We start from the raw sequence: 21618 nt of genomic DNA on the forward strand, positions 1-21618 counted from the left end.
TAAAAAGCCTTCTGTTTCGACCGCCAAACCTTTCAGGGGAGCATTTGCAACCGTTTGGCACTATTTTTGAGTGAATTGCCGAAAGTCAGATTTTTGATGAAATTGTGACCCCGTGGCTTACGGATTTTTTTCAAAAAAATCTTTTTCTTCTAGTTAACTTATTGAGGGCTGATTACTTTTCCTGTGATAAAAAGCCTTCTTTTTCGACCGCCAAACCTTTCAGGGGAGCATTTCCAACCGTTTGGCACCATTTTCGTGTGAATTGCCGAAATTCAGATTTTTGATGAAATTGTGACCCCGGGGCTTAGGGATTTTTCCAAAAAAATCTTTTTCTGCCAGTTAGTTTATCGAGGGCTGATTTCTTGTCCTGTGAGAAAAAGCCTTCTGTTTCGACCGCCAAACCTTTCAGGGGAGCATTTACAACCGTTTGGCACCATTTTTGAGTGAATTGCTGAAAGTCAGATTTTTTATGAAATTGTGACCCCGGGGCTTAGGGATTTTTTCAAAAAAATCTTTTTCTGCCAGTTAACCTATCGAGGGCTGATTTCTTTTCCTGTGATAAAAAGCCTTCTGTTTCGACCGCCAAACCTTTCAGGGGAGCATTTGCAACCGTTTGGCACTATTTTTGAGTGAATTGCCGAAAGTCAGATTTTTGATGAAATTGTGACCCCGTGGCTTACGGATTTTTTTCAAAAAAATCTTTTTCTTCTAGTTAACTTATTGAGGGCTGATTACTTTTCCTGTGATAAAAAGCCTTCTTTTTCGACCACCAAACCTTTCAGGGGAGCATTTCCAACCGTTTGGCACCATTTTTGTGTGAATTGCCGAAAGTCAGATTTTTGATGAAATTGTGACCCCAGGGATTAGGGATTTCTTCAAAATAACTTTTTCTGCCAGTTAAGTTGTCGAGGGCTGATTTCTTGTCCTGTGATAAAAAGCTTCTGTTTCGACCGTCAAACCTTTCAGGGGAGCATTTGCAACTGTTTGGCACCATTTTTGAGTGAATTGCCGAAAGTCAATTTTTTTATGAAATTGTGACCCCGGGGCTTAGGGATTTTTTTCAAAAAAACTTTTTCTGACAGTTAAGTTGTCGAGGGCTGATTTCTTGTCCTGTGATAAAAAGACTTCTGTTTAGACCGTCAAACCTTTCAGGGGAGCATTTGCCACCGTTTGGCACCATTTTTGAGTGAATTGCCGAAAGTCAGATTTTTTATGAAATTTTGACCCCGGGGCTTAGGGATTTTTTCAAAAAAATCTTTTTCTGCCGCTTAAGTTATCGAGGGCTGATTTCTTTTCCTGTAATAAAAAGACTTCTGTTTCGACCGCCAAACCTTTCAGGGGAGCATTTGCAACCGTTTGGCACCATTTTTGAGTGAATTGCCGGCTACCTTTGAAGGTGACCCGGAAACTACAACTAATCCAGAATGTGGCAGCTAGACTGGTGACTGGGAGCGGCTGCCGAGACCACATAACACCGGTCTTGAAAGACCTACATTGGCTATATGTTTCCGAGCACAATTCAAAGTGTTGGTGTTGACCTTTAAAGCGCTAAACGGCCTCGGTCCAGTATACCTGAAGGAGCGTCTCCACCCCCATCATTCTGCCCGGACGCTGAGGTCCAGCGCCGAGGGCCTTCTGGCAGTTCCCTCATTGCGAGAAGCAAAGCTACAGGGAACCAGGCAGAGGGCCTTCTCAGTAGTGGCGCCCGCCCTGTGGAACACCCTCCCATCAGATAAACAACTACCTGACATTCAGAAGACATCTTAAGACAGCCCTGTTCAGGGAAATTTTTAATGTGTGACATCTTAGTGTGTTTTTGGTATTTGCGGAAGCCGCCAAGAGTGGCTGGGGAATCCCAGCCAGATCGGCTGGGTACAAATAAATTATTATTATTATTATTATTATTATTATTATTACTATAGAGCGAGATGAGTGCCACAACGCCAGAGTCCTCCGCGACTGGACCTAACGGTCAGGGGTACCTTTACCTTTACCTAATCCACCATGCACTTACGTTTCAGTCAAATACCGCCACCTAATGGCACCTTGCAGAAAACTATATGTATACTTGAGAGATAATGACACATGTGGCCAATGAGCAACCAGTGCAGATGTTTTAACAGGGGTGTCCTAGGCTGTTGGCTACCTAGCTGCAGGCTTTGTTGCTCTAAATGTAGTGGTAGTAGGTTCAGTTTTTGCTCAAATAGTGGAAAAGAGTGCAACAGCAGTGCAAGGAGATTGGGGCAAGAATGCCATAGTTCAGATGTTTTCATCTATGGCAACAGATGGCAAGCCAATATATCAGGGCAGGGTTTCCCCCCACTAAACCCCCTTTGTTTCTGCTGCTCTGTGTAGAGACCAAATGCTTTGGGAAGACAAATGTGTAGTGGCAGTATGAGATCATTGGCCTGGGGTGGAGGCAAGCTCTGTGAAAGAGCTCCACTGCCCCCTTCTTGAGATATGTAGAGTTGCCATCTCCTTGTTCTTTTCTTTCCCTTTTTTTACTGCAATGATTCCTCTTGCTACCAACCTATCATGCAATTGCAGAGCAATGTGGAAAGCTTCTTATGCTTGATTCCTACATGCCATGTTACAGTTAAAGGAATAGGAACCAAAACATGGGGGTGGGGTTGTCAACCTGTGGGTCTACCAAAGACTCTGTGCTGGCAAGGTACAAAACAAGCCTGGAAAATTGTGTTTTGCTTTAAAGAGACACAATATGTGCAGACATACACTGTATATGCAAAATGTCTTGTGCTTGGCCTGTCATGATGGGCACCAATCTGAACTTATTCTGTGGTTTCTTTCTGTAGACTGTGGCATCATTAGAGTTGGCATAAGTTTCGGTATTGTTGTGGCTTTAAAATTCAGCTCTCTTCTACTGAGTATTATGCAAGATTTTCCTCATCCTGATGCCACCCATTTTTGGCTGAAGCAGGGTTCACTCTGCAGCTTGTTTCCTATATGCGGGTTGTATATGCGGGATGCGGGTGGCGCTGTGGGTTAAACCACAGAGCCTAGGACTTGCCGATCAGAAGGTCAGCGGTTCAAATCCCCGCGATGGGGTGAGCTCCCGTTGCTCGGTCCCTGCTCCTGCCAACCTAGCAGTTCGAAAGCACGTCAAAGTGCAAGTAGATAAATAGGTACCGCTCCAGCAGGAAGGTAAACGGCGTTTCCGTGCGCTGCTCTAGTTCGCCAGAAGCGGCTTAGTCATGCTGGCCACATGACCCGGAAGCTGTACACCGGCTCCCTCGGCCAATAAAGCGAGATGAGCGGCGCAACCCCAGAGCCGGTCACGACTGGACCTAATGGTCAGGGGCCCCTTTACCTTTATACTTACTGAAGGAAGGCAATGTGGAGTTTCATGGTGTTTACAAAGTTAGCATAACTTGATATGTAATGTATTCCCCAATGAACTCTCTTGACCCTGGTGCTAGTCTTTATCTTAAATGTGACCTGGAAGGCATGTATGACATTCCTGACTTCTTAAGACCTAAAGCACAGGGCTTTTGTGTTACCAGCAAACTTTAATTATCACCTCCTGTAAAAAGAATGGCTTCCATGCAATACACAGAAGGCAGGATTCAGGAGACATACAAGATAACCAGTTAAGTCATTCCCTACATATGGTGTGTGTGGAGCCTGTATTTACTATTTAAAACACTTCATCCAGTAGATTCCAGGGTGGTTTACAATAAGCCTATTTCTTAATCAAAAATAGAAAGAAAAACTGCTTGCACAAGTTACTGCCCTTGTGCCCATGTTACAGACTAGCAATGGGTCTGCTGTTTTCTACCATTAAAACTGCCCTCTTTGGCTGCCCTGTGTGACAAGGTGCTTGCCATATCCTGGTTCCAAAATGGGGTTGCCATATTCTAGTTCCACAAAAAATCTCATGAGGCTGGCTGCCATACTACGAACACTTCCCTTGGCACAAGCTGTATTAAACGCCGTGGAACAGTTTCCTGCGTCAGCTTGCCTTGAATCATTACCGTTATCTCCCAACTGTACAGTTTTCTGCAAGGTGCCTTTAGGTGGCACTGTTCGACTGAAACATAAGCACTGCTGGATTAGCTAACTAGCCCAGGTGTGCTGAACCATTGTCCCTCCAGATGTTGCTGAACAACCTCCCATCCTCAAAGCTCCCAACCTCCCATCAGCTCTAGCAAGCATAGCCAATGTCCAAGGATGCTAGGAGTTGTCCTTTGGCAACATCTGGAGGACCAAAGGTCCCCCCCCCCGCGTGATTTAGTCCCCCATTCTGTTTCCAAAGGGGGCAGCGACGTATCTTGTTCCCATCTCCTCCTCCGGCTTCGCCTCCTCTTTCGCCTACATGCCCTGACGAAGGCAGAGGAGGAGCCAAGCCATATAGCGCTCCCCTCCGCTTGCGGAGCTGCAAAAGACGCAAGGAGGAGAGAGAGACGGAGACTCAGGTGGGCGCTCCGGGGACGGTGGTGATGAGACTCGGACTGGGGCGAAGGGCGAGGGGCGAGGGGCGGCGAAGGGCCGGGAGAGGGGGCGCAGGTAGCCCTCCTGAATCTCCCCGGTGGCCGTCGAGAGGGAGCGATGGTGTGCGGGGAGAGGAGATGGAGCGAAGGAAGCCTGTCGGCCCCCTCTTCCTCCTCTCCTTCCCGTGCGTAAAGGCTGAGCCCACCGGGTTCCAAGCTGGGAAGTGGGAAGCATAGTTTTCTAACTTGGATGAAATGGAAAACTTTGGTTATTTGTACGATTTCTGGTTTAATTACAGCTTGGGGAAAGGGCTGTGTAGTTGGGCAAAAGGTTTGTTAAGGATCATCAGAACTGGCGGCAAAAAAGTGCTGTGTATGTGTGATTTATCCCACCAAACTGAGATGTCACCTTAAACACAAGGGCTGCAAATGGCGAAATCTTATCCTTATGGAAGATTTTAAAGGAACAAAGATCGGGTCAGATAACATTTCCTGCAATTTTAACTTCCATTAATAACACTGGGCAACAATTTTTTACTTTTTGAATGTTGTCTAGATTTCTACAACTGATTTAGGGTATTTTTGCACTGCTGAATCAGGAAATGGCATCCGTTTCTCTCCATCAGGTCAGGTTTTCTGTAAACTGAATGGTGGGCATTGATAAAGGTAAGTACACGTAAATTGTATGTTGCTTCACCATTTTTCAAACTTTGTGGCTTGAACGTCTGTTTCTTGGAACTCCAGGAATGCTCAGCGGCAAGGAGGTCTCTCTTCAGAGTCCAACCGTAGTCAGCCATCATGACTGCGTCCCAGCGACCCTGATACCTGGTCTCCATCTCTTTCATGTCCTGATGGAATCTCTCCCCCTGCTCGTCACTCATTGAACCCAGGTTCTCAGGAAACCGGTCCATATGTGAAAATAGGTAGTGCATCTTGACGCTCATGTTGCAGCCCAGGTTTCTGAAAGCAGTCAGCATGTTGTTGACAAGTTCTGCGTAGTTTCTGGCCTTATTGTTGCCAAGAAAGTTCTTCACTACCAGAACAAATGCCTTCCACGCTTCCAGTTCCACTTCGTTCATTGAGTTTCTGAACTCTGGATCTCTGATGAGCTGACGGATCTGAGGACCGTCAAAGATGCCAGCTTTCAACTTCTCCATGGTCAATCCTGGAAAAGCCTGGCACAAGTAAGTGAAGCAGTAACCATCCTTGTTCAGAGCCTTGGTGAACTGCTTGATTAAGCTGAGCTTGATGTGCAGCAGTGGGAAGAGTATTTTGTCTCTGTCTACCAAAGGGTCGTTGATGACGTTCCTTTCTTTGCAAGGCACCAATTCCTCCCGCACAGGCCAGTCCTTCTTCGTGTAATGCTGAGCACGGTCCCTACTATCCCACATGCACAGAAAACATGGGTACATGGTGAAGCCAGACTGTTGTCCCAACAATAAGTTCACCATCTTCAGGTCAACACAAATAAACCACTTATGCTGATCATAACTGTCAGGGACTCAGCGGGAGCGCAGGGAGGAGAGGAGATGGAGAGCGAGGGGGAGCAATCCGAGGGCAGCGTAGGAGAAGATGACAGCAGCCCGAGAGATTCCATGAACCTCTCCAGCGAATCGGAAGATTCACAGAAGGGGGCGCCGATGGGCAGGGCAAGGGGGGACCCAAGGGGGACACCCCAGAAGCAAGGGGCCAGCGGGGACTCCCAGAGCAGCAGTTGGAAATCAGGACCAGCTTCCCCACCAGAGCGTAGTGGGGGGGAGGAGTCCCAGGTATCAGAGCCCACATATTCACCACCAGCGAGAGAAGATGAGTCAGGGTTGGCCACGCCTCCATCGGAGAGCGAGGGAACGGTCAAGAGGAAAGTTGCCGGCTGGGCGCGCGCGCCAAGTTCAAATGTACAGGCGAGCGGCACAGAAGGTAGCCCGGATAGGGAACCAGGTCCTAAAGCCCGCCGGAAGGAGGGGGAAGAATCATCAGGGTCAGCGTCAGAGGAGTCCAGAAAGGATGAAACCCTAGCGGGCAGGAGGGCCCAGAGGAGAAAGGAACTTAGGAAGAGGTGGAGCAAAGCGAGAGTCTTAAACTGGTGTGGAAGGGGCGGAGACTCAGACGGGACTTCGTCGGTCTAGGCTTTAAGACGTAGAGCTGCGCGCTGCGGCTTTGAAATGGAAACTAAACCTCAATAAAGACTTTTGTACATAGCGACAGCCTGGCGTTGGTCCTCTGTGAGCTGGGACCTAGAGGCAGCTCTGACAATAACCAATTTTCTCCAGCACATACTTCACCGCTTCATAGTTCTCCTTCAGTGTACTCGAGTGAACGAGGGGTATAGAGGCAAACTGGTTGCCGTTGTGTAGCAGAACACATTTCAGTGATCGCTTGCTGCTGTCAATGAACAGTCTCCAATCTTTGGGTTCGTACTGTGGCACTCCAAGCTTGAGCAGAAGCTGCACAATATCTGCACAGTACACCAAGTCCGTCTCTTCCGAGAAAAAACGGAGGTACTCTTGATGCCTGTTGAGCAAGAAGCTGATGTGAGCACTGTCAGAGAGGAGGTTTTTTCCCTTCAATCTGGATGCCAACAGTTCGGCAGAGTCCTTTGACAAGCTGAGGTCACGAACTAGATCATTCAACTCCTTTTGGGAAAATGGATGTGGAGCATCATCTTCAAGAACCACTTCTTCTTCTTCATGTCCTTCAACACTGGAGGCATCTTCGTCACTAATGTCAGGAAGTTCTCCGAACATAGGCACTGGAATTTCATCACAATGAGCTACAGGACGACGTGCTGATTGAAGATCAGGATACTTCGTGGGGTGGCTGCCCCATTAACTTAGTTTTGATCCCCCAACTTTATGCTTTGCTGGACCAATTTATGGAAGATTTCGAGGTTTTATGACTTCAAACTGATCCCTTTTCGACATAATCACCCAGAATTATCGGACCTGAATACTTCTTGTCATTAAAATAATCATTTCCAATCAAAACAATTATTTGACAAGGCATTTTACCCCCACCAACTTCTTCTAAAATGCTCCACACAAGCGTACATGTGAACAAAAACGTAAAAAAGACATGTGGCCATAGCTCAAAAACTTGACCTGATTGAGCAAAACCAATGTGATTTTTGGATTCAGCGCATCAGATTCATCCTAAATCAGCTGAAAAAACGCAGACAACAAATTTGTTGTTGACCAGTGTAATCAACCAAAACAAATCTTTTGAAAGATACAAGTTTAAGGCAGCTTTTTAACCATACATCCTGAGATGTATACAAGTCCCATCATTCCTAGCTAGGAAGACCTGTGGTCAAAGATGATGGGAATTGTAGTTCAACAACATCTGGGGACCCAACCAAGATTGAAAGAGGCTGATTCAGAGAGTGAAGGGAATAGTTTGTGGTTTTGAACAAACCCTATCCTCTACTTTCACAACTTTCATCAGTCTGAAGTGGTGTATTTAGAAATGTTTTCTGGCAGCCAGGAGGCCTAGGGACTTGTTTTGTAAAAGAAAGATTGAGAGAGCACTGAAGTTCTTAGAATGATTGTAATTATACATCATATAATAAAGAATGATAAATGCATGGTCATAAAAAGCTGAGGTACTTCATAAGAGTAAGTTTTCTCCTCTACAGTGTGTTAGCCTGACACCATGGTGGGTGAAGAAAATATCTCCGTAAGGAATCGCCGATCAACTTATGAGACTGCAGAAGAGAAAGGAGACTTGTCAAAGAGGCATGAAGCAGACGGGTCTTTCCCACAATCAAGCAATGGTGAGATTTCTTCATCAGTAACTGCAGAGATCTTACCTGATTTAGCAGATGAAATGATAAGCAGTGAAATGATTTTAAATCTGCATGTGAGCAAAAGATCTGAAGTAAATATGAATCCAATTGTTTCCAGCGTTCACCATGTTCAGTGGGTTTACTCTGAATCAAACTTTGTTGACTACAACCCAGTGCATGTATCTTTGGTGGTGTAGTTCAACGTGGTGCTCAGCCAGTTCTGAGCGTGTTTGCCTTGTGCTAATAACTTGACCTTAGCACTGTATTTATTCCCTGACTAGTTTTCTTTTAGCTGTGTGCCAAATTTGTGAAGCCAGCGGAGGGGATTCTTCTAGAGAACTAGTATGACCTGACTAGGAAAAGTATCTATACCTAAATTATCCGTGTTGTAGTTTTTGTTTCAACAGCTACCAGATATTTGCCTAAAAATATGAATACTGGCATTCATTGCTAAGCTTGTTTATTCACATTCAAGCTGGGTGTGAAACTGCCTTCTACTGAGTTACCAATAATAAATTTGTGTATGTTTATTCAAAACCTGCCAAGGAGTCCAATTCAGTTTGTTGTTTCTTTAAGTACTTTGTAAAAGGTTCCCATTCTTCTTTAAAGTCACAGTTGTCCTTATCATGCAGTTTGTGCGGCAATTCCGCCAGTTCCACATAGTCTATCAATTTCCCTTGCCCCAGTTCTTTTGTCGGGATTTCTTCATTCTTCCATCCTTGTGTTATTAACACTCTTGCCGCCACTGTCGCATACATGAATATGTTCTTCAATTTCCTTGGCAGGTTTTTTCCTACAGTCCCTAACAAAAATGCTTCAGGCTTTTTTACAAATGTTAATTGGAACATTTTCTTCAATTCATTGTATATCATTTCCCAAATTTTTAAAAAAATTCGCTACAATCCCACCACACATGATAAAAAGTCCCTTCTTTTTTCCTACATTTCCAACATATATTTGAGCCAGTTTTGTACATTCTTGCTATCTGTACTGGTGGTATATACCATCTATACATCATTTTCATATACAGTGGTATCTCGGGTTAAGTACCTAATTCGTACTGGAGGACTGTTCTTAACTTGAAACTGTTCTTAACCTGAAGCACTACTTTAACTAATGGGGCCTCCTGCTGCTGCTGCGCCGCCGGAGCACGCTTTCTGTTCTCATCCTGAAGCAAAGTTCTTAACCCGAGGTATTATTTCTGGGTTAGCAGAGTCTGTAACCTGAAGTGTATGTAACCTGAAGCGTATGTAACCCGGGGTACCACTGTAGCTTTCTTTCAGTAAAGAACAGTCTGTAAATTTTAAATCAATTTTCCACAATCTTTCCCAATCTTCAAACATTATGTTATGGCCTATATCTTGTGCCCATTTAATCATGACTGATTTCACCTCCTCATCTTTTGTTTCCCATTCTAGCAGAATCCTATATGTGCCTTTCAGCAACTTTACTTTCCCTTCCACAACTTCCTTCTGAAATCTAGATGTCGTATAACTGAATCCTTTCTTGTTATCTTCTCTGTATATCTCGTGTAGTTGCCAATAATGTAACCAACTCTGAAAATGATCTCTTAATTTCCATTTTCCTTCTTGACCCTTTAACAAGTCAGCATACGTAAGCCGCTTTCCTTTCTTTCCAAGTGGTTTAAGCTGTAAAGCTTCATGTGGTGAAAGCCACCAAGGAGTCTTCTGTTCTAATAAATATTTATATCTCTCCCATACTCTCATTAGTGATTTCCTAATTATGTGCTTGTAAAAACTTTTATGTACTTTCCCTTTCCCATACCAAAGATATGCATGCCAACCAACTCTATTGTCATGTCCTTCCAGTTCTAATGCTTCTTGCTTTTCCAACTTCATCCAGTCCCTAATCCATACCAAACATGCAGCTTCATAATATAATTTAAAGTCTGGGAGGGCAAAGCCGCCTCTATCTTAGAATCATAGAATCATAGAGTTGGAAGAGACCACAAGAGCCATCGAGTCCAACCCCCTGCCAAGCAGGAAACACCATCAGAGCACTCCTGACATATGGTTGTCAAGCCTCTGCTTAAAGACCTCCAAAGAAGGAGACTCCACCACACTCCTTGGCAGCAAATTCCACTGTCGAACAGCTCTTACTGTCATGAAGTTCTTCCTAATGTTTAGGTGGAATCTTCTTTCTTGTAGTTTGGAACCATTGCTCCGTGTCCGCTTCTCTGGAGCAGCAGAAAACAACCTTTCTCCCTCCTCTATGTGACATCCTTTTATATATTTGAACATGGCTATCATATCACCCCTTAACCTCCTCTTCTCCAGGCTAAACATGCCCAGCTCCCTTAGCCGTTCCTCATAAGGCATCGTTTCCAGGCCTTTGACCATTTTGGTTGCCCTCCTCTGGACACGTTCCAGTTTGTCAGTGTCCTTCTTGAACTGTGGTGCCCAGAACTGGACACAGTACTCCAGGTGAGGTCTGACCAGAGCAGAATACAGTGGCACTATGACTTCCCTTGATCTAGATGCTATACTCCTATTGATGCAGCCCAGAATTGCATTGGCTTTTTTAGCTGCCGCGTCACACTGTTGGCTCATGTCAAGTTTGTGGTCAACCACATCTTTTCAGCCAGTAGAATAAGATTTGCCTATTAGGGGTCCAATGTGGCTTGCAAGGCCATTTCTGGATTCAGGAAAGGCTTTGCATGAAAACTCCCTGCTTTGTTTTAGCAAGGGATTCCAATGCGAACCCCTTCCTGATTTAGGAGATGTTTGGCATTGGCATTGGATGGTTGGCATTGGAACCTTACTGAAAGGAAGGGCATTCAAACAACTCAGTGCTACCCTTGAATCTGGAAGTTTTTGAAAGAAATGAAACAGTTTTCAAACAGTTTTCAATTAACTATGGTTTTAATACACTCTCAGAAGCGAAGCCTTGGAAATTGGAATAGGTTGTTTTTCCTTTTGGTCAGTAGTGGACAACTAATACAGGTACCTCTGGGTAGGGGAATAAGTGAAATTTTGAGGGCTAGTAACATTTGTGGACTTATTTGCAGCACTGATATTAAAATACTTTAAATTTCCAGTTTGCATGCTTTTCCTGTTTTGCCTTTCATACTTGCGGACAACTTATATTTATTTATTTATTGTATTTCTCAGTGAAAATACAGCAACGGTTTGTTTTTTCCCTCTTAGGTCATGTTGACGTTGACCATTCGGTCACTCGAAAGATGCAGCTTTTGGTGGAGGCTGAGGTAAACTTATCTGAATTGAAGTTAATATGAGTTGACAAGGAGGAATCCCTAGACAGCCAAAGAAACCTCCCATTTGTGACAGATCTATGCATAGAATGGGCCTGTTAGAAATCCTAAATCCTGTAAATTGGGAGTCACTGAAACTGGGGCTGCTGAAAGATTTCCTCAAATGCAAAAATTATAAACAATGCTCACTTTCCTGTGAGCTCTTATAAACTGGAGAACTATCTAATCATGCTTCCTCAGAAAATCAAAACTAGGGCTTCTGACATTTTATTTTATTTGAACCATTACAGTCCTTTGTACTTTTATTATCCCCAACCCTTCAAATGTTCATGCTTTTCTCTGATGCCGTAGAAACCTTTAGCTGCTGTTGTAGGGCACAGGTGGCGGCTAGGCTGCTTTCCTCCTCTAGTCTGTTAGCAAGTGGGATGCTTAAAGAATTCATTCTTTGTGAATTCCAGTATGAATAACCTGATTTGGTTTGATCCCCGGAGGCACACCCCATTGTCTCTTGAGACAGATGGATGCCAACAATAACAACCTGATCTGCACCTCCTGGCCAGATTGAAACTTAAACCATTTACCCACTTCCACCTTTCTCAAATATTCCAGTTCTTCGCTAAGAAAGCATATCAAAATGCATTTAGAAATCTTGAGAGAGAAATGTGTGTTTAATTGCATTAAAAGAAAAAGCAGGACAAAAGAGAATTGTGAGTGCATGAGAAAGCAGATAAGTTCTCAGATATTTGCTGTTGTATGTGAAAAATAAAAGTCTTTTATTTTAAGAAGAAGAAAGTCTCACAGACTGGCTATCCACCACTAGCCAAAGCATTGCTGCTCATATTTAGTGCAGCTAGAGCCACAAGAGCTGCATATCCATGTTTTGGTAAAGTGGGACTGGAAGGCTGTGGGGTTAGGCTGTTCCTGCATGCTACTGCTTTGGACTGTAGGGAGGATTCACATGTGGCTCTGGAACTATTGCTGGGTACCCTTTTGAGTCTTTGAACTTAGCAGGAATTAAATAGTGGGAAGGTGGTGGAGAAGCTTCCCTGGGAATCGGCTTATCCACCTACCGGCTTTTTCCTGGTAGTGAGCAGATAGAGGAGAGCAGGATACATCTTCCTAGTTTCAGGTGGGGCAGCAGTGAAGCCCAACAGGTCTTGCCAGCATGTCAACTGCCTCAGGGAAAAAGAGCCCCAAAGTCCTTTCCTTTTGGGGCTGTGTCTGCAATATGTGAATGGATAACAGAAGGTGACCTCTTTCCCCAGGCAAATTCCCAGGGCTACATGGAAAGCAAGAACTCTGTTGTTGCTCAGGTGCTGTTTGCCCTGTGCAGCAGAAACCCTGTAGCTTGCTTTCCCTTCTCTTGGTTCTTTCTCTTTGTTTATTTTTCACTCTCTCTTGGCATCATTCTTTGTTGACTGTGTGGAGCGGCAATGGCAGATCAATCAAACAAACAAAACACCCTGCGCTGAGCAAAGCAGCCCGGAAACTTCCTATCACACTTGTTTGCTCTTCTTGCTTAATGTCAGCCATCACAGCTTCTATTTTTTAATAACTCTGGAAGTACAAGAGTATTCCTCTCTGCTGTTGCTGCCCTTGCCCCTGCCGCCCAAATAAAATGCCACATCAAAGCAATCTTAGTGCTAAACTTCTAAAAATGCGTGGGAAATCCTAAGTGAAATGTGTTTCCCTGTTTAATTTCTTTAGACATTCTTCCCTCCAATGGGAAGAGTTGTGAGAGACCTTTTTCTTGGGTTCTGCTAGCCAGGGCTCCACCTCTGAAGCAACTTCATTAAACTGTTAGCTGTTCATTTTTAAAGAATCTGTGTGTGTATGGTGGGGAGTTAACCAGAACTGAGCATTTTGTGGGTGACCATGGTGCCTTCTTATATCCTGTTCTTAGACTTCTCAGCTTTCCTTAAATTTAATAGACTAATAGAATGTGTTTTGCATATGGTTGGTATTTGACTAGTAAAACAAAAACAAAACAAAAAGCTCTTGCAGAACAAGTCAGTTTTCTGGTCAGATTTCTGTCAGATATGTTGAGTGTAAGCAAGATGGGAGGCAGCTAGGCTAACTATGATTTTCTTAGAAAGGCTCTGCAGTTGGTGACTTTGCTTCCTCATTCTTGGGGAGCTGCTGATAGGTGGCTTAAACCAGGAATGGGGAACCAGATGTTGCTGGACTAGGAAGTCCTATCAGCGCTGACCATTGTCCCCACTGGCCGTGACTTTGACTGGGGTCCAAGAACATGTGGTCAGTTGTCAGGAAATGAGACACGTTCATGATTTGTTGTTAGCATGGTGTTAGGAAGTCAGCCTTGCATTTGAAGGTAAAGAGTAACATGCCATTTTAGCAGGCAAATTCCAGGCAATACTTATCAATTACAGTGTTACCTCAGGTTAAGTACTTAATTCGTTCCGGAGGTCTGTTCTTAACCTGAAACTGTTGTTAACCCGAGGCACCACTTTAGCTAATGGGGCCTCCTGCTGCTGCTGTGCTGCTGGAGCCCGATTTCTGTTCTTATCCTGAAGCAAAGTTCTTAACCTGAAGCACTATTTCTGGGTTAGCGGAGTGTGTAACCTGAAGCGTATATAACCTGAAGCGTATGTAACCCGAGGTCCCACTGTATACTTAAGGTGTTCTCTTTTTTATTCCTTCCTCCCTCCAAATTTTATCAGCAAATGAAGCCAGCTTTCATGCAGCGAATCGACAGCCACTTTACAGAATTCGTGAATGGCTTGATTGCAAAGTCCGTGCAGCTTGAGTCTTCGCCCCCTGCCTTCCCAGCCGTGTGCTCAGAGAAAGACGGTGGCTTCAAAAGCAAGTAAGTTGGTTCTTGGCTGAGCCTGAAGCAGAGTTGATATGTTGATTTGTTGCTGAATATTTATTCTTTTCACAGGGAATTAAGAGCACCTCCAGAACACGGAAAAGTTTTTGTTGCTAGAAAGTCTGTCTTTGAGTGAGTATATTAATTAAATTTTAAATTTTACTAGAGCCCTTGCTAAAGTTAAAGTTGCCTTGATCCAGTGGGTGGCTTATCTTCACATCTCGCTTCTCCCTCCCAGTAGATCCCATTCATTTTTATACTGTGTAGACTGAAAGTAGGTATTCCTAACCTTTATAAGTGTTCTAGCCCATGCTTCCTCAACCTCAGCCCTTCAGGTGTTTTTGGCCTACAACTCCCATGATCCCTAGCTAGCAGGACCAGTGGTCAGGGATGATGGGAATTGTAGTCTCAAAACATCAGGAGGACCGAGGTTGAGGAAGCCTGTTCTAGCCAATTGGCTATTGCACATCCCAAATTCTAACTTGGATGTGGCTGGATTCTGGATTCACAGAGGCTGTTCTGTTCTGTAGAAACTGGTCAACAGAATAGAATAGGCATCCCCAAACTTGGCTCTCCAACTATTTGGGGACTACAACTCCCATCATCCCTAGCTAACAGGACCAGTGGTCAGAGATGATGGGAATTGTAGTCCCAAAACATCTGGAGGGCCGAGTTTGGGGATGCCTGGAATAGAATGTCTATTGCTGGGTAATCCAAACTCCTCATGGGTGGTCTGGTTCTCCAATAAAGTTTGTCCCTAACTTCTTTTATATACTGCCTAGGAGAACCCATAACGGAATGGTACCTTGGCCAATGTAGGTTCAGACTTGGATATGATACAGTCCTGTGTTCTCCAGGGCTCCTTTGGAGGCCAGGTGGGATTATCAATTTAATAATAAATGAATAATAAGCACTCTAAGCCTGTGAGACCCAAATATTTACATAGCATGGAGTGGGGATTACAAAAGGCTTCAGTTGATGCAAAATGCGAGAGTGTCCAAGTGAAATGTGGTCTACAGCAGCTCTGTGGAGTTTCTAGCCTGTTCGGCATCCTAATTTGACCCACAAGGCCACCTTCCTCAAACTGGGTACACCTGTGGGACAGGTGAAGATGTAGTTCCCTACTGAAAGCAGGTTTGCTGGCACCACCAGTCAGCTGACTGGCAGTGCCTACGAAGCCCTGTGCCTTTGCTTACGTGGTTTGATTTCAAACCACGCAGGCACAGGAAACTGGGTTTGCTGGCACAGTTGACCATTGGTGCCTGCAATGCCTTGTCCCAGTTTTGATTTCAAACTGCATGGGCAAAGGACTTGCCCCGATGTCATTATTACAGCAATAAGGGTTGCTCAGGCTAGCATGAAAATTAGGAATCAGGGGTCTGGGTTAAGTTGAGGCACGTCACTAAGGGAAGCAGATTTCCCTCTCTAGCTTAAAAGGCTAGTGCTGTAAGTTTGCTTCTTAGTGATGAGGAGATTGTAATTTTAGATCATGCTTCGAAGTATTTGAGGGGTGTTGATTCTACTACAATAGGTATAAAGCTGTGGTTTGATCTGCAAATTTCTGAACATTGGCCATAAAATAGGCCCGGGTGAGATGTAATTAAGGTTGTTTGATTTAATTGACCTGGGACTGCATCTGTTTTAATGCCGAGTGCTAGAATTGCCCATGAGTGCAGGATATCTTCTGCTGAGATTAAAACTCAGATGGGGGATTCTCTTGGGACTACAACTCGATGATCAACTTCTAGTAGGCGGAAATTTCCGGGATGTAGGTCGCATGTTGGGACTATGTAGGAGTCAAACAGCAGATTTTCATAGTCTGTATAGTCGTAGCTTCAGTATCACTGGTGGTCAATGGCTTTAATAGTTAAAAGAGGGTTGTTAATTTCATCTATTAAATAAAGGATTTGGAGGGAGGGGAGTGCAATTAGGATTAAAATTATTGCGGGGAGGATAATTCAGATTATTTCCACTTCTTGGGCATCTATAGTATTAGTGTGAGTTTTGTTGATAATATAAGACTAATAATATATAGTACCAAGGCACTGATTAAAACAACAATTATTAATGCATGGTCATGGAAGTGAAGAAGTTCTTATACAGTGGTACCTCGCAAGACGAAATTAATTCGTTCTGCGAGTTTTTTCGTCTTGCGAATTTTTTGTCTTGCGAAGCACAGATTTTGGAAAAGCTTCAAAAATCACCAAAGTCTTCAAAAACCTCAAAAAAGGCTACCACACCGCGTGCTATGAGTTGCTCCTCGAAATCAAGTCGCAACTGCACCCCCTGAATGCACCCTGGGTATTAACGGTTTTTAAAAAAAGGAAACAAACTTGCAAGACGTTTTCGTCTTGCGAAGCAAGCCCATAGGGAAATTCGTCTTGCGAAGCAACTCAAAAAACGAAAAACTCTTTTGTCTTGCGAGTTTTTCGTCTTACGAGGCATTCGTCTTGTGAGGTACCACTGTATAATGGGGGAGGCTGCATTTTGGAAGCCTAGTTGTGCTGGGTGTGCCACATAGGCTTAATTGACCTATAATTTAGCGCTGACAGAGCTATGTAATTTATTTACTAGGACCTCATAAGGAGAGAAACTTAAGAGGCTGTGTGACTGGCTTGAAAGTGGTTAGAGGTGGTTCAAGTCCCCACTCCCTTGAGGTTTGTACATAGGCTGATTCTTCGTAGGTATGATATGGGGGCGGGCAGCCGAGAAGTCATTCCAAGTTTGTGTTTGTTAATTCGAGGGTAAGTACTTAATGTTTAGCTCCCAGAGCTTCTCAGATAATAAATATTATTATAATTACTGCTGTCAGTGAAATTAAGGAGCCAACTGATGAAATAGTATCGCAGAAGGTGTATGCCTCTGGAGAGTCGGAGTAACGTCGGGGCATGCCCGCTAATCCGAGGAAATGTTGTGGAAAGAATGTTATGTTGACTTTGGTAAATATTACGCCAAATTGAATTTTTGTTCATGAGGAATGCAAAGTATAACTTGTAAAGAGCAGAAATCAGTGGACCAATCCACCTATAATTGCAAATGCAGCTCCTATTGATAGGACATATTGGAAATGGGCAACTACATAGTAGGCATCATGAAGAATAACATCTAATGAGGGGTTGGCTAAAATAATACCTGTAAGGCCGCCTACCGTAAATAAAAAAATGAATCCCAGGGCCCAAAGTATAGCGGCATCCCATTTAATTGTTCCGCCATGAAGGGTTGCGAGTCAACTAAAAACTTTTACTCCAGTAGGAATGGCGATAATTATTGTGGCTGAGGTAAAATAGGCTCGGGTGTCAATGTCCATACCTACGGGAAATATGTGGTGGGCCCATACAATGAAGCCTAGAAAGCCAATTGATATTATGGCTCACACTATACCTATGTAGCCGAATGGTTCTTTTTCCCTGCATAGTATGTGGCGATATGGAAAATTATGCCAAAGCCAGGGAGAATGTATACTTCTGGAGGACCAAAAGGTCAAAATAGGTGTTGGTAGAGAATTGGGTATCCTCCTCCTGCTGGGTCAAAAAATGATGTGTTTAGGTTTCAATCTGTTAGTAGCATTGTAATTCCTGTGGCCAAGACGGGAAGCTTAGTATAAGTTAAGCGCATGTAAAATTTTAGGCTTAGTAAAGTGGTTAAGGCGAGGGCAGTTGCTAGTGGGATGAGGTGGTTGGTAGTTAATTCTTCAAGAATTAATCATTTAGGTAAGAAGCCAGTTAATGGGGGGAGTCCCCCTAATGCTATAAGGGTAATTATTGTGATGGTGGAGAGTGCTGGAGAGATTACTCATATTGTTCCAAAATCTTTGGCGGTTTTTGCAGTTGAAGTGATGAAAATTAGGAACATGGAGGTAGTTATTAATGGATAAATTATTAAGGTTAGAAGAAGTAGTTTCTGGCAGATAGGGGAGATGGCAGCTATTCAGCCTAGGTGTCCGGTTGACGAAAATGCTATGATTTTTCATAGTTGGGTTTGATTTAGTTCAGATCATCCTCCAGTTAAGGTAGAGGAAATAGCTAGTAGTAATAAAATTGTTGTTGTGAGTTGATTAGAAGTTATATATAGTAGAGATATTGGTGGTAATTTTTGTCATGTTGCAATAATTAGAGCAGTTGTTATGCCTTGTATGACTTTGGGGAGTCAGAAGTGTATGGGAACCAGTCCCAATTTTATGGCTAGGGCAATTGTTAGTATAGTGGGGGTTGGTTGCGTGGTGAGTTGAGTAATATCTCAAATTCCAGTGTGTCACATTAAGAATGCTTGAAAATAAAATGATGGATGAGGCCACTGCTTGAATGATAAAATATTTTGTTGCGACTACAGTGGCTCGTGGATGATGTTGTTTGGCCAGGATTGGGATAATGGCTAGGGTGTTTAATTCTAGTCCAATTCAGGCTAGAAATCAATGGTAGCTCCGAGGGCCAAGCTGGAAATTAAAATGGATAAGATGTAGGGGCTCATTAGTAAAGGAAGGGTTTAACCAACATTTTTGGGGTATGGGCCCAAGAGCTTTATTAGCTGACTTTACTAGAAGGTAGTATAGTGGGAGCAGGGGGTTTTGGAGTCTCAGGTGTGGGTTCGAATCCCATTCTCCTAGACAAGGTGAGGGATTATAAATCCCTGTGATTTACTCTACCAAAGTAATCCCTAATTTCTCAGGCACACATCTTGGTAATAGTTATTAATTTAGTGGCGGGAACCCTGATAGTGAGATTGGAAGTGAAATATACCACAAGAACAGTGCTAGTGTGGCAGGGAGAAATTGTTTTCATAGGAGGTGTATTAACTGATCATAACGAAATCGTGGGTAAGAGGCTCGAGCCCATAAGAATCCAGCGGTAGTTTTTGCTGTTAGGTTAATTGTAAATAATTCTATTTGTGTGGTTATGGTAGGGCTAAATAATAAAATACATGAGTGTGTGTTTATCATCAAAATGTTTATGTATTCGGCTAGGGAGAACAGTGCAAACGGTCCTGCTGCATATTTGGCATTAAACCCTGAGACAAGTTCAGATTCCCCCTCAGTTAAATCAAATGGTGCACGATTTGTTTCTGCTAGGGTTGATACAAATCATATTATTGCGAGGGGTCATGTGGGTAGGATTAGTCAAATGTGTTCTTGCGTAATGATAAGGGTGTGTAGTGTGAAGGTGCCAGTCAGTCTAATAATTGAAAGTGGAATAATGCCCAGGGTAACTTCATATGAGATTGTTTGTGCAATGGCTCGTAGGGCCCCTATTGGGGCGTATTTCGAGTTAGATGCTCATCTGGACCATAAGATTGTGTAGACTATTATGCTTAAGAGGGCAAGAAGAAATAGAAGGCCTAAGTTTATGTCTGCTAGGGGGTGTGGTATTGGTATTGGAGTTCATGTTATGAGGGCTAGTAAAAGGGCTAAAGTTGGTGCCAGGATAAATAATATAGAGGATGTGTATGTTGGGCGAATGGGCTCTTTAATAAATAGTTTTACTCCATCAGCAATTGGTTGTAAAATGCGAAAGGCCTACTATGTTTGGACCTTTTCAGAGTTGTATATAGCCTAAAATTTTGCGTTCAAGTAGCATTAGAAATGCTACGGCAATGAGAATGGGAATGATGTATGTAACAGGATTAATAATATAGGATATAAATTTATGCATTATTAAGAAGGGAATTTGCTTCCCTGTAGAAAGATTTTAGGTCTTTTGCATTACTTGACTCTGCCACCTTTGTTGTTGTTTAGTCGTTTAGTCATGTCCGACTCTTCGTGACCCCATGGACCAGAGCACACCAGGCACTCCTGTCTTCCACTGCCTCCCGCAGTTTGGTCAAACTCATGCTGGTAGCTTCGAGAACACTGTCCAACCATCTTGTCCTCTGTAGTCCCCTTCTCCTTGTGCCCTCCATCTTTCCCAACATCAGGGTCTTTTCCAGGGAGTCTTCTCTTCTCATGAGGTGGCCAAAGTATTGGAGCCTCAGCTTCACGATCTGTCCTTCCAGTGAGCACTCAGGGCTGATTTCCTTAAGAATGGATACGTTTGATCTTCTTGCAGTCCATGGGACTCTTGAGTCTCCTCCAGCATCTGCCACCTTAATAAACCCTAATTTTGGGGTGGAGGGGTGGCATGTTTATTACTTCAGCGGTGGTCAGTAGTTTTAATTGGGACGTTCTTTTGGTATAGGTCCTACTATCTTGGTCCTTTTGTACTGAGGACAGTGCCGCATAGATAGAAACCGACTTAGATTTCTCCAGTCTGAACTCAGATCACGTATGACTTTAATCGTTGAACAAACAAACCTTTTATGGCGCCTGCACCATTGGGGTGTCCTGATTCAACATCGAGGTCATAAACCCCCTTGTCGATATGGACTCTAGAAGGGGATGGCGCTGTTATCCCTGGGGTAACTTGGTTCATTGATCAGACAATATGCGGGTTATTGCTGGATCTTAGGGTTATTTTTGGTGTGTTAATCTTGATGAAATTAGTTTCATATTTTGGAGGTTTTTTAATGCTCCGAAGTCGCTCCAACTAAAAACCTAAGGAAGCATGATTTAATGGTCTTGGTTTTGAAGCTCCACAGGGTCTTCTTGTCTTATGGGTTTATTCCAGCTTTTGTATTGTAGGATCAATTTCATTGGCTAGTCTGTAAGACTTTTAGAAGACATCTGAAGGCAGCCCTGTTTAGGGATGCTTTTAATGTTTGATGTATCATAGTATTTTAATATTCTTTTGGAAGCCGCCCAGAGTGGCTGGGGAGGCCCAGCCAGATGGGCAGGGTATAAATAATAAATTATTATTATTATTATTATTATTATTATTATTATTATTATTATTATTATTATATTATAAGAGACTGTTTAGTCCTCATTTAGCCATTCATTCCAGTCCCTATTTAAGGGACAAGTGATTATGCTACCTTTGCATGGTTAGGATATCTTGGCCATTTAAAGAGTCACTGGGCAGGCGGGACTGGAATGAATGGCTCTATAGGATAATGTATATTTAATTTTTCATGGGGTAAATCAGTTAATGCACTATATACATAATAGTAAATAGATAATCACATGTAGTACGGTAAGTACAAGTAAAGCGGCAGGTGTAGAAGGAGGCAAAAAAGCTGCATAAAGCAGCATGATGGCAATGATGGCGGATAATTTTATAGAGATTAGCATAGTAGTTGGAGTTGGTTTTGTTGGTAAAACAGTGGCTATGAGGATTAGGCCTGTTAGACGGCTTACAATGGCAAGACGAATAAGGGGGTTAGTAAGGGTCGGGGTGTTTCATTTATAATGGATGTTGTTGTTCGTGGTGTATTTAATTGGATGTAAAAAGTTATTCGT

General features: G+C 43.4%; 1 protein-coding gene across 1 annotated transcript in view; it reads left to right on the plus strand.

Moving 5' to 3' along the window:
* The first annotated feature begins 3926 nt into the window (after positions 1-3926).
* Positions 3927-21618, plus strand: part of LOC307218726 (sterol O-acyltransferase 1-like) — a 36879-nt gene continuing 19187 nt past the window's right edge. Inside the window, exons 1-5 of the mRNA XM_079981500.1 lie at positions 3927-4433; positions 8080-8217; positions 11397-11455; positions 14143-14288; positions 14364-14423. Coding sequence (XP_079837626.1) covers positions 8097-8217; positions 11397-11455; positions 14143-14288; positions 14364-14423 — 386 coding nt within the window. The 5' untranslated portion in view covers positions 3927-4433; positions 8080-8096. The remainder of the gene's footprint in view (positions 4434-8079; positions 8218-11396; positions 11456-14142; positions 14289-14363; positions 14424-21618) is intronic.

This window comes from Podarcis cretensis, assembly GCF_951804945.1.
Source record: "Podarcis cretensis genome assembly, chromosome: 6".
Taxonomy (NCBI): Eukaryota; Metazoa; Chordata; class Lepidosauria; order Squamata; family Lacertidae; genus Podarcis; species Podarcis cretensis.